This window comes from Panonychus citri, unplaced genomic scaffold, assembly GCF_014898815.1.
Source record: "Panonychus citri isolate SS breed McGregor unplaced genomic scaffold, ASM1489881v1 Contig00061, whole genome shotgun sequence".
Taxonomy (NCBI): domain Eukaryota; kingdom Metazoa; phylum Arthropoda; class Arachnida; order Trombidiformes; family Tetranychidae; genus Panonychus; species Panonychus citri.
The window spans coordinates 21518-39841 of record NW_026515466.1 but is presented as its reverse complement, the minus strand read 5'-3'; the positions used below and the strand labels follow the sequence as shown (position 1 = coordinate 39841).

Sequence of the window (18324 nt, the reverse complement as noted above, 5' to 3'; positions counted from 1 at the left end):
GAATTAACAAGACGTAATATTAGATAAAAGTTTAAGAGGGCGAGTAAATAATGTTGACTTTTCAGAGTATAAAATGTTAAATGAGGTAGAGTAGGAAGATTTAGGGTAAAGGTGTTGGAGTAAACAAATGAGAAGAAGAGTGAATAATTTCCCTAACGTTCACTGTTCAAAATGTACATTTCACTTTGTGGTATTTTGGGAGCTTTGTAAACAATCTGTCTTCGGTCTTTGTCGAATCTGAGAAATTGTAATTTGTTGTCTTCCGTTTCAGCCACCATGAATTGTGCTTGTTTAACAATTGCCAGAAAGGCTTTCGGATCTTCCTTGATGCTCTTGATGTTCCTCGCTATAGCTGCTGTATCCTTAATAATTTCCCATCGGAAGAGCGACTTCTCAAATTTTTCTTTTGGTATTACGATTTTCTCACATGTGACGCCACCCAATTTGGCTATTTCAGTTTCACTATGATAGTTTTTTCTATGTCGAACGAGATTTGTACCAATTGCCGCATTCTCAATGTAGAGACAATAAGAGACTTTGCAAAGTCTGACTTCGACGAGGTCTTCTTGGCTTCTTGTGGCAATTTTACTCTTCTTGGTTGGAGTTGAAGTCTTAACTGGGGGAACGTAAAGTTCAGCTTCATCAGAGCTTTCATCTGACGTTACTGCGATCTTTGGTTTAGCTTTACTTTTCATGGGACCAACAACTCTTTTTCCTTTATCAGGTTTTTCGATTTTACCTTTATCTTTTTCATTTATTTTGATCGGATCGTTTTTATTCGGTTTTAACCCAAGTTGTTCCAAGTCTTTACTCAGTTCTTTATCGGGGCATTTCTTTTGTTTCTTAGCAATTGCCTTTGGATCAGATTGATCCCTTTTTCTTTTATCACCTACGGTTTCTTCTGGGTAGTCATACGCTCCGTACAATCTTGCTGTGGAGATAACCTTATCAAGGCTTTCAAACTCTTCATCGTTGAGCGAGCTGCCTGAATTGTCAGACTCGGGCTTATTTGACTTTCTCGGGGTAATTTTTCCTGTAACTTTGTCTAAGTTAACAGCTACATTCTTGGTGAGCGTTTTCTCAACCAAGTTCTTCTTCTTTCTGAGACTTGGATCAGCATCAACATCGTCAATTAATTTAGACCGTACGTCAATCTCTGCATTTGGAGTATCAGAAGCCAACTCAATTTCATTTACATCCACGTCATCAACTTGACATCCTTCCTTCACTGGACTTGGTCCACTGAGATTTTCATCACCACTTGTTGAGACTTCAAGTTGATTATTTTCCTTGGTTGAAACAGTTGATGGTTCCTTTGCCTCAGTTAACTTTTTCCCCGTTGTCTTGGTTGTTTTAGTAGACGTTTGATGTTTAGAAGGAGTTTCACCAAGAAGTGTTTTATCAATAAAGTTCCTTGATTTGACTCTTTGAATAACGTCCGCCACGTCCACCACCGTCTTCGGGTACTTAATGTTGTCATCATTTTCCTTGCTGACGTATTCATTCACTTCGGTGAGGACAAGGTCGTCACTTTTCTTAGCACTTATAGCTACCATAGCTTTGTTTTGTTCCAAGATTTGGTCCATTTGTTCTATGGCGTCTTCTAATATACCGTGTTCCCATTCAGCTTTTCCAATGATGACCATACCGGAATAATTAGCAAAGTTGTTGCTCAGTTTTAAGAAAGTTTCTTTTAGCTGCATCACCATCGCATTTAGATCGCGGAGAATAATAGCTGAATGTTTAGTTGCAGTCGCAAGAACAATATCCATTGGGCCATAAGTATTCTCAGAATGATAATCCACATTCAATAGATCATAAACGTTCACCTGAGTTTCCATTTCCCTCGTATCTTTGGATTCAGTCTGAATCTTGACGTTGTTCCTCGGCAAGTTTGTTTGTGTTGATGCTGATGATGGATATTTCATCATTTGAGTAAAGTTGTCAACAGTTTTAACTTTGGGAACTTGAGTAGAAGACTCTCTAGTTTCAATGGAAATTTGAGTCTCACAGTCACTGTGACAAATTTCAATCTGAGAAGCTGCTTCTCTTGTTTCTTTGAGTGATTTGAAAAATGAATCAACCTGAGTACCTTTTTCACTTAGGTTGGAATTTGAATTATTATCCTGAACGATGGTTGTAGTATTTTCACCGATGAGGAAAGATTGATTAGAAGCTTTTGACTGAGTCGGCTTATTCCTGGTTGTTGCTAATTCAGATACACTTCTTTTAATCTCTTCGAGATTACCTCTGTTTTCATCCCTAATCTCAGTCATCAGCATTTGAACCAGTCTTCTCATCACAATGGTCAATTCATCCAACGTGGGATTAATCACAACTTCTTTAGGTGTAAGTCTGTTGGTTGGATTTGTTTCAGCCGCTTCTTTGGATGACTCCGTCACAACCTTGACGCCGCTTCCAACTCTCGTTGACTCAGGTCGTTTGTTACCACCATTGTCCTAAGATTGTTTTACTGATTTCTCCACCATAGCTGACCCTTCAAGATCAACTCTTAATGCACCAACTTGATCAATTTCAATAATCCTCTTACTGTATTCACTTGGTTCTTGGGTTTTCATTGGTGATTCCTCATGAATTGAACTTGCTCCACTTCTAGTGAAGTCAATTGGTGAGTTAATCGGCGCAATAGAACTTGTTGCAGAGCTTAAAATATCAGATTGATTCTCTGTTATTCTCAGAGGGTCGTTGTCAACTGAGTCTGTTGTGGCACTTGGATACCTTGAGCGGTAAAGTAATTTTGCTGTTGACGTTTTAAAAGGTGAATCTGCATGAGGAGGTGATGGACAGAACCACGTTGGCCATTGATCTTTCCCACTACGAGCAAATCTACCATCGTCACTACTCGTTGACGCAACAGGTTCAGGAAATGGCGTTTCATTAGTTGATTTCTCAGGTTGTTTGAGTGAAGAGGCAACATTAGGAGAATTCAAATGTGATGAAAGATCCAATTTATCCTTGTTGGTTTCTCTCTCATCCTTGGTAACGTCAATCACTAAGTTTGTCTCATCTGTTTCCCTGAGATCTAGTTCATCAGGATCAGAATCACTCGGGTGAGGAGAAGGAGCCATATCTTTGATAAAGTTGTACGTTGATTCACTTGAGTTTCTTTTAACAATAGCTAAAAGCGCACGTATGGTAGGTGACGATTTGGGTTTTGAAGATGATGAATTTGATGACATAAATCAATGCGGTGAAATAATTTCAAAGATGGTGAACGTTGTTGAAGTGTACAATTCGAATTGAATTTGAAGTTAACAGTTTGAGAGTCGGAGTAAAAATGAGAAAGGAAGATGAGGATAAAAACGTGGGAGACTTAATTGTGCTTTGGATTGGTTAAAAGATTTCGTTACCATAATGACAAGGAAAGAGTTAAAGGGCCGGATGATTTAAAAAGCTTAACTTTAAGTAGCTTATTTATGCTAAGAGAGAAATTGTAAACCTTAAGGAGTTTATGAGGGAATATTAAAATTCCTTTTAAATGGATTTAAAAAGCTTTCCTGTTAGGGATATTTGTTAGAAATTTGAACCTTAATGATGTTTAGTTTGAGAAGTTAATTATCCTCACTTTTATAAAAGTAAAAGTGGATATGAAGCTCAACATTCAATAACTTGATCAAGTCGAACTATTGCTCAGAATTGATATCGTGTGAATAAACATGTTTAATTGATTTCCCACGAGATTGAATTGATGACGCAGAGGCAAGAAACGATCACTGACCTTTGAGAGACCAAAGCTCCAATTAACGTAAAGCTTGACTCTCTTGATTTCCATGGTTTGATCCAAAAGAAAGGTAATTGTTCCACTTGAGTACGATAACGTCAGTTGATATTGTTACATAGATTACTAGAGAGCTTAATGATCTCCTTAGCAAAATGATTGATTAGCTCAATCGATGCCAGCGTACCGCTCGCAATAGTTGTTTCTAGCACCCGAGTGACTGTGTTTGTTAGTTCACTTTCCTGTGACGTTGCCTCGACAATGAGATTGTCTCTTTCTTGTGATGATTTAGAACAGGTAGAAACAATATGATGATTACTCATGTCACCTTCACCACAGGGGCATGTGGGTGATTGTTTGAGTCTCATCCTATGCAGGTATTGATTGAAGGGCCCATGTCCACTCAGTAACCAAAGAAGCTCTTTGGAGATGTTACATTTGTACGGTGACGTATTCCAACCCATTGGGATGTTTATCATCAGGCTTCTTGATTTATTCTGCTCAAATTGTTTCATTGCTTTACAGGCAATGTGCTGTTCAATCTGCTTTTTTATATGACTCCTCGGGATGACGTCGAATTTGACTTTCTTTTTGGATCTACGTGCACGTTTGGCCAGTTGATCCACATCTTCATTTCCAGTGACATTCGAGTGAGAACTGACTTGTACAACATGAACAGTTTTGTTTTCGTTTTGGAGACGTACGAGTTTTTCTCGAATACATTGAATTAATAGATGCTGTTTTGTAGTCCTCATCAGCGCTTTGTAGATGATCTCCGAGTCAGTGAGCACCAGTGACATGGAGTTAAATCTAATCTTCTTTTCCAATGTTTCGAGGGCATTTATAATGGCTAAGGCTTCACATTGAAATACACTAGCATATTTAAAAAGGGGTTCTGTCCTTTCAGTGATTTTCCTCAGGCTGCTGTCATAAACAATACTTGCATAGCCACAACCTGTCTCATCTTTACTACCGTCCGTGAAGCAGAGATATGAATATCGATTTGATGCCAGAAAAGCATTCAGTTCCTCTTGTGTTTTTATTTTACCTCTCGCGAGTTTTTTAACCTCTTCACTTTCTGGTGCGAAAGATTTGTCAAACTTTTCTTCAACCGCTCTATCAATCGATAGATTCAACACGTCAGTTGTTTGCGAGCTGTAAAGGTAATTCCATTTGTACATTTGTTGTTCAATTTGCAGTCGGATCGGTATTATATCCAGAATTTTACACAGGGAAAGATATGGTGTTGTCTTGTATCCTCCACTCAATGTAATTAACAGTTTACGGTGAACAGCAGTTAATTGTTTAAACGTCTCCTCAGAGAAGCCTTTACCAATGACTCCTATTCCGTATGTTATTTTAGGAATTAACACTGCATCATGTATTCTCCGAAGTATGGGTAAACTAGGTTTCGGGTGTCCAAGGTATCGTCTGGATTGTGCGACTACTTTCATTATCTTAGCCCGGACGTTGTGAGTGTGCGTTTTCCAGTCCAATCGCTGGTCAAACGTCACTCCCAAGATCTTAACAGAGGGAACTTCAATGATAGGTTTACCATACAATTGAAAACTGATTGGCTTAATAGTCTTATTCTTGAATTGAAACCATACGAGCTTTGTCTTGGTTGCTGAGAACTTTAGATGAAATTCCTTGGACCATTTTTCTATTGCTTTCAGTTCATTTTCAACAGCGGTGACGTTCTCTCTGATTGAGTTTGCAGAAAGTCACTTAGAATAGTGACGTCGTCTGCATAAGCAATGACGTCAACCGTATTGTCGCCCTTTCGTCTTGTCTTGGTGTCTCTTAGATACTCATTAATGATAATGTTCCAAAGGGTGGGACCTAAACATGAACCTTGTACAGCCCCTTTGGTGTTTTCAATCTTTGATGTTGCTTGTCCATATTGAAGGGTTGTATACCTATCGCTCAGATACGATTCCATGATGTTAATGAGACAACTTGAAAGCTTGTGGCGTTTGATTACCTTGATGACGTCCACCCATCTGACGTTATCAAAAGCCCCTTCTATGTCGAAGGATATCAACACCGTTGGTTTACATCTTCTTTTGTTTTCTTGTAGCCGATTTGTAATTCTTTCTAGCGCGTGCAACGTAGATTTGCCTTTCACAAAACCATATTGATTTTCAGCAAGAGTGTTGTCCAACCATTTTTGCATTTTGAGCAGAATAAATTTCTCAAAAATTTTACCAAGATGGGATAGGAGTCCAATAGGTCGACATGATTTCGGCGTTTTCGGATCAACTCCTGATTTCGGAATCAGTACCGTCAGTGACTCTTTAAAACTTTTCGGATAATACTCGATTTTTATGCATTGGGTGAATAGATGAATGACTTTTCTCAAATTATCTTCATTCAAATTGCGATAAATCTCTGTCGTTAAACCATCTATTCCTGGAGCCTTTTTATTACTGAATGTACCAATTACGTGCTTAATTTCACCCACACTTGGGTAAAAATCCTCTTTATCCCTTGATCCACTTGTGTGTATACTTCGGCTTGTATCAATTGAGACATCTGCCCGGACGTCACCATCAGTTCCCATTTTTCATCATCGCCTCCGAAGAAAAGCTTAGTATAAAAGTCTGCAAGATTTTGCTCTCCCGTGATTTCAATATCCCCGTCTCGAATTACTGGTGAGAGTGACGTCTTGTCACGCGATTTAATTATTTTGTAATAAGAGTTCCAAACGTCTTCAGGTTGACACTGTCCAAAGAAGTCCGCCCAAAAGGTGTTTCTGGATTTTTCAATCTCTAATTTCAGCTCATTAAGTGTACATTGATACACTCTAAGATGGTGTTTGAGGGATCTTGGGCTGGCTCTTTTGATGTTTCTTTTGGTTTTTCGCAGTTTTTCATTGAGTCCATCAATGTGCTCATTCCACCATGGGTATTGCTTAATTCTCTTCAGAGTATTTATCTGACGTCCCCCTGACTTTCTCAGCGAAAATTTAACAATTTGTTCCCACTCTTTTATCCAAACGTCCACTTCTTCATTTCCATTCGATTCAAACGTCGCGGGTATTTTGTATTCAAACTCTGTTGCTAGGCAGTCATTGAATCGTTGCCATTCAACTTGTTTAAGATTCCAACGTGGTTTCCATGTGTTAGTTGTTTTGGTGATGAAATCTTTTCTTTTAAGGTGTATCTCTATTGCGTTATGATCTGAGCATTTTATGTCATTTCTGAAGAACCATTTATCCAATAATTCCAGCGTAACGTGGGAGAAAATAGTAAGATCAATGTTGCTTTGATGAAGCTTTCCTTTTCTTATAACACCGAACGAGGGCTCTTTACCATATTCTACATGTAAATTGTTTTCTTCTATGAATTGTGCTAATTCTTTTCCCCTTTTGTTTTCTTTCGTGTCCCATAGTTCAGAACGAGCATTCATGTCACCAAAGACGATTATCTGATCATGTAATAGAGGTTGAAGGTTTGTAAGCAAGTTTTTCATTTTTGCCTTTGGGGGAAAATAAACGTTGACTAATGTGATGTTATTAATTTTTACAGCTGTTGATGTGGATGGTAACTTTGTTTTGATGTTTTCTACTTTCAGCTGTTGGTTAAAAATGATGACAACAGTCCATACGTCCATGGAGTCCAAATTACTAAAATATTTAACCCCTTGACTCTGCCTCACACGGAAATTTGGTGGTGGTTCTTGTACCATTGCGATGTCAATTTTACTCTCTGCCACTCTTTGTAATAACTCTTGATACGCCACATAAGACCTGCCAGTATTTAATTGTATAATCTTGAGTACGGTTGCCTCCTCTTGGTTTTTTGTATAAATTGGGTTCATTGCGTTTGTTGAATTAAGGACGTCAGTATCCATTCTCGGACATTTCTTTGGTGTTGTTCCAAATACGGTCAAGAACTGGACATCTCCAAGCGTAGGCAGGGTGACTCGGATCAATCATTAGTCTTTTGTTCAACACATTTTCATTATATCTAATGCAGTTTATGCATTTAGCTGCAGTTTCTTTCTTGTTACATTGATTAGTCGGATGTTTGAGACTACAATGACCACAGATCTGCTCATCTTCCTTGGCGTTACATTTCCTGGTTGTATGACCAAAACGCTGACATTTATAACATTGGACGAAACGTGAGTGTGGGTACACTCTAAGCCTTTCATACGCCATTTTTATGTAACCTTGTGTTATAATTTGTTTATATATTTCAGGCTCGCATTCGTATATATGATTGACTTGTCCGTTTCTGGTTTTCTTGGCAAAGGCAAATTTAAATGAGTCCTTGTTGATCCCTTGGATATTTGGATTGTATTCAAAGATCTCCTCATCAACGTTTCCATTTACCGTCTCACCGTACACTCTAGGAATTCGACTTATACATATTAACGGATGGCGCTTTTTAACGTCCACCACTTGTACCTTCATTGTCCTCTTGATTTCATCCGTCAACTTCCTTACGTCAGTTACTGTGTTACAGATGATCACCACTCTTGCTTGACTAATAACAAAGATAGTCTTAACTTCTACCCCAATGTTTTTCGGCCTAATAGTTGTTCTTATTTTGTGGTAAAGCTCATCACCATTCAGTTGCTCGGCTTGTGTCGGTTCATTTTTGATGATGACACATGTACCGTCGGTTGGTAGAGTTCTACCTGGAAGAATTTTATTTATAATCCTTGGGCCATTGTTTTCTTTTCGCTTCATGGGAGCAGCTGATGTTACAGCTGATGTTACATTTGTTGGCGCTTTGTTTATGTGTTGTGAATTTGATATCCATGGGTTACCGTTGGCCAAGCTCTGATCTGATTCACCAGCGTAACGGAATTCCATGTTGCGGCTTTTCTTGGGTATTTCAGTTGATGCTGGTGTTCTTACCAACTGACTCCTCTTTGCTACTCTTTTAGGCCTTTCTATGACCGTAACTTCTTCTTGATGACTCTCGTCTTCGGTACTTGACATCTTCGGTGGACTACCTTCCATATTGGACTCAATGTTTTGTACTTTCGAAGATAATTCCTCCAACTTCCTTCTTGTTTCATTATATAAAGCCTCATACCGGATCTCCGTTGCCATATATTCCAATAAACGCTCTTGCACGTTGTCTCTTTCACGGCCTTCACGCTCTACTTTCTTCCAACGCTGCAATTTTGACCTAAGAAATGTGTTCTCACGTTCAAGCTCCTCAGCGTCAGTGGAGTCACTAGAATAGTCCACAAATTTTGGCTCTTTCCTTATACTCTCCTCTAGCTTGTCAACCATCTCTGCAATTGTCGATATGAACTCCGCTCCATGGTCTTTAAGTGTAGTTGACTTAGTCACGTTGTTCATCTGTCCAATAAATGTCTCACATTTCCGTTGTAATTGCCGTACCATTCCAACTCTTTTCTTTGTAGGGCTACTCGGAACAGAATCACCTTCTTTACCGTTTTTATCACTGCGGTCACTTTTTTTACCACTGCCACTAATAGTCGGGACACTAGGTGACTTGAAGAGAGGTGCCAGAAGTGGACTGGCAAGACCACCTTCAGCTCTAACGCTTCCTGAAAGTCTGTGTGGTGTACTAGACCTTGCATCAATGTCAACTAGCATGCTTTCACCATGCTGTTTTTGATGGTCGGACATATTCACGTCCACAGATCACAAACGATTATGACTTATAACGTCAAACAAATTTAAATGAGGTCACGTTATGTTCACAAACAAAATTGATATAAAAAATTTGATGAAATAACGCTAGGTCACTTGTAAATTAGATCACTTTACGGAGAGAAAAATTTACGATGTTTACTGTTGAACGTCACGTTAGGTTGGTTAGGTTAGGTTAGGTTAGGTTAGTTTTTTTTTTTTTTTTTTTTTTTTTGCAAATAGTTCCAGTGTCCGAAGACACCTTCACGGTTTATTTCGATTTATCATCTTTTCCCTATCTGGAAAAGTTTCTTGCGAAGTGCGTACATTGATTTTTGTTTACAATTTGTGAATTTTGAAGGGAAGATATGAATATTTTTGAGGTGCGGATTGGATGGAGGGGCGAAGGTGGATAACATAGCGAGGTTCGGAATTTGATTTGTGGAGCAACAGTTCAGTTTGAGCCGAAGCTCGATTAGTTAAAGATAGGGGCAGACGGGAATACGGAGATGATTACAATTGTTGGGGTTCGGATCGAAATGATACAATATTTGATTCGAGACGAGGCTCGATTGCTCATAAAAAAAAACGTAAGGCATAAAGATACAAATTTCATGAACATGTAGATAAATTTGATATCCGAGGTGCGGTTCAGTCCTTTGACTTCTTGCTTCGTTTCCCTTTCGGTGAATTAACCTCGGTGGATTGGTCTTCGTCTTCGGTTGGGGCGGTAGCATCGGAGGCTTCGGAGGACTCGGAATCACGTTCTCTATCTTTATTTTTCCTTTTCTTTTTCTTCTCTTTCTTTCCGCTGGTTTCAGGTGACGTCTCTTGTGCTTCGGAAGGGTCGGAGTTGGTGTCTTGTAAATCATTGTCCAAGCTGGCCCTTAAGGTTTTTGCCTTTGCTTCTTGTACTTCGAGGGTTAACTGCATAAGTCGTTGGTAAATGTCTCTATTCACCTTTCTCGTTATAACCTTTACACCTTCTGTCTGTGAGGGATGCATTATCTCAGCATGAGCAGATACATCCTCAGGAGAGGTGAGTATATCGAAGCAAAGGTTGCACCAATTTATGTCGAATTTCTTCGTACGAGAAACAGCAAGTTGCTCCAATGTTTGACGAATGGATTCGTGACCATCTGTACCAGTTACAAGCACTTTTTCAATATCAGTCACTTTATCCTTGATTTCCGAAACTTGAGTTACGATGGACCTTTTCAATTGTGCCAGTTCCATGGTAAGCTCCTTAACTTGGCGATGAGTGTCGTGTAAGGATAAGTTCAGTTCAACCATGGCAGTTTCCGATGAATATGTGCGTGAGACCGAGTTGACGTCTTTGGTTTACTTGTTGAAGGCTTACATTTTTTGGACATGGTTAAAAATAGTGAGAATTATACAGGAAAAGGTTAAAAGAGGGTTATTTCACAATAGGTTGTATAATTAAAGCGGACTTCGAAGGAATTGTTGGTTGGTTCGGAAATAATTGTTGCTGCGGTTGAGTGTGGTGAAAGGTGAAGTTACAATAATTTGATGATAAAATAGTACAGTGAATGGATTGAAAAGGATTCGATTTGATTTTATAACGAACTTCGGGTGAGTTGAGGAAATGTATGAGTTCGGAAGAACTGGCTACGGAGGATTGAAGTTAAAAGATAAATATGTTGTTGTTACTATGAGAGACAAGATGAAAGTGACGATCAATTTTGTTGGTGTCGAAAAGAGTTGAATCAAGTGGCGCCACCTTCAAATGTAAAAGATGTTTACAGTGGATCGAGAAGTTTCTTTATCTTGGCAACTCGTTTTACGACTTTTGTTAATTTTTCATCAAGGGCTTCCATTCTTGCACACACTTCGGTGTATTGCCTATCACGATTTTTGATCTTTCGACGAACTGTTTTTAAGTAGGCACGCATGGTTTTGTACTTTAAGTGCTTCCCAATTAGTTTGAGTCTGCCCTCCTTATTTGGAATGTTTTTCAATTTTCTTTTGATATCAAGTTCTTCAGCTTCGCTGGGTAGTTTATTTAGAACACTTTCCAGATTCACTTTATCGATTATTTGCTCTATTTGAGATGAATTCAAAAGAAGATAATCTTTACCATCGTGTTGTACAAACTGATCATCCATGAACTCTAGTAGAATTCGTTTTGGATAGTTCAGTCGAACAGTGGTGAAAGGCACTTCAGATTCACTGTCACTTGATGGTAAAGGTGTTGGTGATTGAATCGATTCGATTGGTTCCATTTGTTAATTTGACGTATGGTAAGATGATAACTATTTGCACAAGTTTAATAGAGAGTACGAAGCTCGAATGATGAATGAGGTGATGTTGAGGTGAGTTTTGTGACGATTGAATGGTATCCGTAATGATAATACGAGGTTCGTAACTAATCGGATAGGTGCGTAATGATGAACAGGTGCGTAATGATAGGGTGCGTAAGGGAATGTACAATGATGAGGTTCGGAGACAATTTTGTAAGGATTTGAGGTTCGGGGAACTTTTATTTTGATTTTGCTTAATGTTCACTGTTTGAGAAAATAAGGACAAATGATATGATGTGGGGCCTGGTTTGTCTAAGCAGGTGGCTCTTTACGTTATTTTATTGGTCTTCTTCTGGCTCGTATTCGTCTCCTGATGAGAATTCAGACGAAGATTCTGATAGATTTACTTCGTCACTTATTCCTGGAATACCGGCAATGGTGTTTTTAAGATCAGCTATTCCCTTTTCTACGGCCGAGAGTCTTTGCGTGTGGTTTTTAGCTTGCTTCAAGGCGTATTTACGAAAGCATTTGAGGCCAGCTTTACCTCGACCTTTCCCACCAAGAGTCTGCTTTGGTTGCGACGTTCTTTCGACAGCTAATGGCTTAGCTTTGACTTGCATGGACGCTTCATCCGATGGATGCTTTTCTTTAGTAGTCACAACTGTTGACTTGTCACCTAGGTCACTTGTAGACTTCTCGATTGTTGTTGTTGCTGTTTGTGGTGGTTTATCACTTATAGCTGAAGGTTCTACTGTAACCGTTGAGAAACTAGTGTCAGAAGGACTTTCCGAAGCAGATGGTGCGGTTGACAAATTGACTTCGGAGGTTCGTCTTGAAATGAGACTACGGCTTCGGCTTCGAGTAAATCAGAAGTCGCTTTTGGCACTTCGGATTCGGAAGCTTCGGTCACTTTTGCTGCTTTGTTCGTTTTCCGAGGCTCGTATGAACACTCAGCTTCGTTTTCGGACGAAGAGCTGTCAGATACAAACTCTCTACTCGTTTCTTTTCGGTTAACCTTTTTTCGTGGTGATTTCGCCTGTTTATTACGATTTTCCATCTGATCTCGCCAATTCTTAGATCGGTTTTCTAGTTCTTCGGGCGTTAGGTCAACCCAGATATCATTAGCTTCTTTTGCGTCCGGATGGTAAGATTGCCTATGTTTATGCATACTTCTAGCTTTGTTGTCCTCGAGGTAGAAACATTTTCTTTCCAAACAGATTTTATATCGACTTAGTGGTGGTTTTGGAGCAGGCCCATGAGAACCACCTGGAAGTAGTCGATGAAGCACGATTTTATAACCTTTCTCAGGTAGAAAACCTGACCTGTACTTTTCCGGAAGTTGATTGAACTTGTTCTTCGGAAAAGGCCCCATTTCTCGATGTGAATGTCTCCTGGCTTGGTTTCTATCTCCCTTTCGCTTGTTGAACTCTCTGAGTCGACTGCCTTTTTCTTATTCACACCAGATGATTGTTTATTTTTCAATTTTTCGATCTCTTTGGCTTGTTTATCTATGAGTTGATTTAGCTTATGAAGGTGATTACTTAAGAAATCGGGTGCTTTCTTGATGAGCTTGTTATTTATTTCTCGAAGGTCTTGCTTCTGTGTGTTTTCAAGGTACTTCTCAACAGATGAAAGCGAGTCCTTCGATTTCTTGCTGTGTCCCCTGGTTGAGGTATCTCCTTTTCTTTTCCTAGCTTCATCACCTGAGGTTGAGCACAGAACTTCAGGTTCGCTCGTGCCTTGAGATTTTGTACAAGGTGACTCTTCTCTAGTGCCAAGCAGAGATTTCAGCTTGAGCTCCATTGATTCTTCGTATTTCTTCATACGCTGCTCCATTATCTCTTCCATCTTTTTGAGAGTCTCCATTTCTTTAACTTTTTCACGACACTTTTTGCACTTATTACACCTACAATTTGATTCTGTTGTGTTGATATGGTCTGAGATGAACTGTTCGTAAGTTTTGGTTATTGACATAGATGAATTTATGCACTGTTGATTATTGATGAAGTATTAAGGTGAGATGTAGAACAGGAAGAACTTTGGAAGCACTTGGGTTAGAAGTAAAAGATCTAAGATGTGATTTAAGATGGACGAACGATTAGCACAATCACTGAGGTTTCACTAAAATATATGTCCGAACTGCGGTAGAATGGTTTGTACGAGGTTCGTATTTGTACGACGAATAGTAGGATGAGGTGCGAATATGATTTATACACGAGGTTAGTAATGATACGAGGTTCGTATTTGTACGATGAGTAAGATGAGGTGAGAATATGATTTTAACACGAGGTTAGTAATGATACGAGGTTCGTACGCAGAAGAGATGGTTCGGTGAGTTCGGAAACGTTTTTGATGTTGACTTGAGGAGATCAGATTGACAACTGAACCTATTCGTGTGTGTGAGTAGGTGAAGACGATGATAGCGCCATCTGATGGAGAGCTGCGGGTGGGACGAAGTGCGGGAGGTTCGTATCACGAAATGAATGAAATATTTAAAGTTGCTACGAGATTTCCGATGCTTGAGCTTCGTAACTATACGCACGATATTTTGCTGAGTTACGAGGTTCGTAAGATTGTATACGATAAGGTTAGGTGATCACTTGGTAAAAGCACTATTTACACTGAGCTTTCAATGGAAACTGGAAGTTCGTATGCTTCGGATGTGAGATGTGTGGTTTAAATACAACTGTATGTGATTTATATACAATCAAATGATGATATGGTGTTGCTTTATGCATTAATTGAATGCTGCTTACTGATGAGCGAGGTTCTAATATTTTGTCTCTCTACCACTTTGTAGATGCCTGAGAGGATGATTTGAATGTCACTGTCTTTAACTAGACTATGAAAGAACTTCTCTGTATTGGTTATTTTGTCTCGGGACAGTGATTGCATTTGAATTCTCTGTTGATTGAAGGCAGGACAGTCAAAGAGTATGTGATCAGACGACTGGGGAACACCTTCATCGCACAAATCACATGCATTGTTTCCCTTAAGGATGTTTATCCTTTCCATGTGTGTTTTAAACATTCCGTGGCCGGTAAGAAAAGGGGCAATTTTCTGCCACTCGCGAAGCTCGCTAATGTTAGAAAGTGCCTGAAAAGACTTCGAGAACCTGCAGATTTGGCTGTTTTCGTTCCCAGCTAGTAGTTTGTTGCTCTCTGCATCACTTATCGTCTTTAGCTGATATTTGGCATATGATTTGGTACACTGTCAAAATTCTTTTAGTCTTCATTTTGACTCCTTTTTGGCTAAGTCATCAGCGATTTCATTACCATCTATCCCAGCATGGCCTAATCCATCGTACTTCGACTTCTGCTTTGTTTGCTATCCTTTCCAATAGTACCTTGTATCAGATATCAGTTTTGTCGAGTTTGTATACTGTTTAATTGCTAGAAGTGCTGCGAGAATCAGTGTTTATCGTAACTGATTTATGACACGCGATAAGCTTATCCACTATTTCAGCTGCCTTCATTATCGCGAATACCTCTGCTTGGAAGACAGTGCAGTAATCAGCTAGGCAGAATCTTTTCTTGAGCTCTCTGGCTGTATCATACAGAATGAAGACACCAGCACCAACACCATCCGAAGTTTTCGAGCCATCCGTGTACACATGAATATCTTCCGAGCTTCGGTGACTAGGTTCATCACTTGGTTCGGTTATTTTGAATTTGACAGAGAGACCAGCTGGATGAAGACGAGGTTCGTAAGGGATTGTCTGCTCAAATTTCCTATCGGACGGAAGTAGATCATACGCTTCGTACCCACTTATAATATTTCTCTGCAGCATCGTTTTGATTAGTACGGTATCTACTGGTTTGTAACCACAGATGGCAATTGTGTTGACCCAGGATGTGGTGTAGAAAAGTTTTGAAGTTCTTATTATGTACAATCTTTGCAACTTTCTAAGCTTCTGTTTTACGTAATTGAACTTGAGGAGAGAGCCCCATGTTGTAACAGCGTACTCCAGAGTGGGAATTACAACGCCATCCCAAATCTTTCTGAATATTTCGATGTGGTTACCAAACATTGACTGTGCTTTAAACGCAGCTCTGTTACTAAACTGCGTTGTTTTCCTCAGAAGTTGATCAAGATGTTTTGTAAATTTCAACTGTTTATCTAGGGTGACGCCTAGGGTTTTCACAGTTTCCACTACAGGTACGATTTCGTCGTTTATCTTCAGCTCAATGCAATCTCCTTTTTTATTTTTGATTACCAGCAAGGCAGATTTTTGGGCAGAGAATTTCATCTTCTCGTTCAGGGACCATGATTCGGATACTTGTTTTATCACGTTAAGTTGCTCTGTCATCAACTGCTTTGTATTCTCTTTTACTATAATAGAGACATCATCAGCATAAGCATAAACAGTTATGCCTTTTGCTTTCAGGTCTCTTATAAGATCATTTATGATTAACAGCCAGAAAAACGGCCCAAGGACTGAACCTTGTATACACCCTTTGTTGTTGTCTTTCTCTGCACGGGAGCCCATAAATCTTGCCTGTACTCTTCTCTCTGACAAGTAAGAGTGAATAAGGTGATAAAGATTCCTCGGAGTCCTTGCTCTCTGTAGTTTATGCAATACACTCGGCCACCAGGCACTATCAAAAGCACCTTCGATATCTAATGATATAAGTATGACGATGTTATTTGTCTTCCGAGCCTCGGATAGGTCTGACACGAGAGTTTGAATACAGGTTTCTGCTGATTTCCCTCTTCGGAATCCGAATTGCGAATCATCAATAAAATTGTTTCTTTCGAGGTGCCAACACAGTCGCGAATGTATCAACGACTCAAGACCTTTCCCCAGCATTGGTAGAAGTCCGATTGGGCGATAAGACTTCGGTTTAGTGTAATCTCCTTTCCCACTTTTTGGAATATATTTTATTACTGCAGTTTTCCAAACCTTTGGAAAGACCCCTTGCGACAGGCAGCAGTTATAGACATGAAGCAGAAGGTCCGGTTTAAGTTGTCGTAATCGTTCACAAATCGCTGAATTGAGACCATCATATCCTGGTGACTTTGATACATGTACCTTAGAAAAAACCTTCTCAAGTTCATTGTAGCTGAAAGGGGGATCATTTGCTGGAAGTATGTTGTCAATAGCTTCATTTGACTTTTGTATCTTCTTTCGAATTACAATATGTTGAGCACAATCGTTATGTTCCGTATCATCAGGGAAGAAGGTGTTCAATAATAACATTCCTGAATCTGCGGCAGACAGGAACTTGTTTTCTGAATCTGTGAGACACTGTGACTGTATAACAGATGAGTTCTTTAGCCATTTATTGAGCGGATCCCATGTTTTGCTGGCATCAAGTTGTTTAGTATAGTCTCTCCACGATTTTAATTTCGCCTCTTTGATATGACTAGAAACCTTAGGTTAGGTTAGGTTAGGTTAGGTTAGGTTAGGTTAGGTTAGGTTAGGTTAGGTTAGGTTAGGTTAGGTTAGGTTAGGTTAGGTTAGGTTAGGTTAGGTTGGTTAGGTTAGGTTAGGTTGGTTAGGTTAGGTTAGTTAGGTTGGGTTAAGTTAGTTAGGTTAGGTTTTTTTTTTTTTTTTTTATTTGAAAGAGTTCCACCGTCCGAAGACGGCTTCACGGTTTATTATAAAAATGAAAATCGCATTGGCGTGACGCAAATGCGTCATACAAAAAGATCCTTCCCATTTTCCGGAAGGAATATCGCATATGAGTTTTACATTGGGGGGCATTGTTTTAGAGGGAGTTGCGTGTGTGCGGAAGGTGGGGTGTGGGATATATAAATTGAGTCGCTTTTGCGACTTGACAGTGGAGGGGGTAATATGGCACGGTTGTTTGCATTTGCGTGTTCAGAAGGAAAGGTTTGCGTGTATGTGTGGGGTTTGGGGTAACAGTTCGCGAATGCGATTTGGGCTTTTTTACAGTTTTTTTGGGGTTAAACATGTGAGGGTCTTGCGGTTTGAAGGGGATTTTCAAGATTGCGGGTTGGAACGTGTTCAACAGTGGGGTTAATTTGTTTTGCGTAGTTCGCAATGGCGTTCTTCGTTTTTGCAAGTGCATCCTTGTATATTGGACAATCGTTCGAAAGACTGCTATGTCCGCGTACAGGTCCTAGTCCTCCATATACGGGGTGCTTTTCGCAATTACGACATCTATGTTGCGTGCGGTCGTCTTTTCCGGGACATTCGTTCGTGGGGTGGTTGCTTAGACAATTATGGCATGTGGTGTTCTCGGCTTTCTCTTTGCAGTATTTGGCTATATGACCAATACCGAGGCACTTGTAGCACTTAGCTATGTGTGCGTGCGGTCTTGCTGCTATCATGCGGTATCCAATGGCTAGTTTTTTCCAGGTTATGAGCTTAAACAGAGTTTCACTGACGCCTAAGACAATGTCACGTTTTTGCGTATACGGTTCGTCTTGGCGTCTCATGATTTCAGTGGAACGAACTTCTTCCTTGAGTTTATCTGCGTTTTCGTATTGATGATGGAGAAAACTGTTTTGCGACCATAGATGTTCCAGGATCTCTTCGCGGCTTATTTCGTTGTCGACTCCCAAAAGACGTAAATAAAGCCTTGGCTTATCCTCTGTGACCTCGAAAACTCCGCATTCACGTAGTTCTCTTTCCAGTTTTTCTTTATCTTGTGCTGTTGGGCACCTAATCAGGGTTTTCGACAGGCCGAGCGTGCGTATTTGCTGTATTCGTAAACCGGTTTTCTTGATGTTGATCT

The 18324-nt window shown here is 39.7% G+C and overlaps 1 protein-coding gene across 1 annotated transcript; it reads right to left on the bottom strand.

The window, feature by feature from the left end:
* Positions 1–3840: 3840 nt before the first annotated feature.
* LOC128385938 (uncharacterized) lies at positions 3841–5193 on the bottom strand. The gene has a single exon (XM_053344870.1). It carries the CDS (start codon positions 5191–5193, stop codon positions 3841–3843), a length of 1353 nt encoding a protein of 450 aa, XP_053200845.1.
* Positions 5194–18324: the final 13131 nt, after the last annotated feature.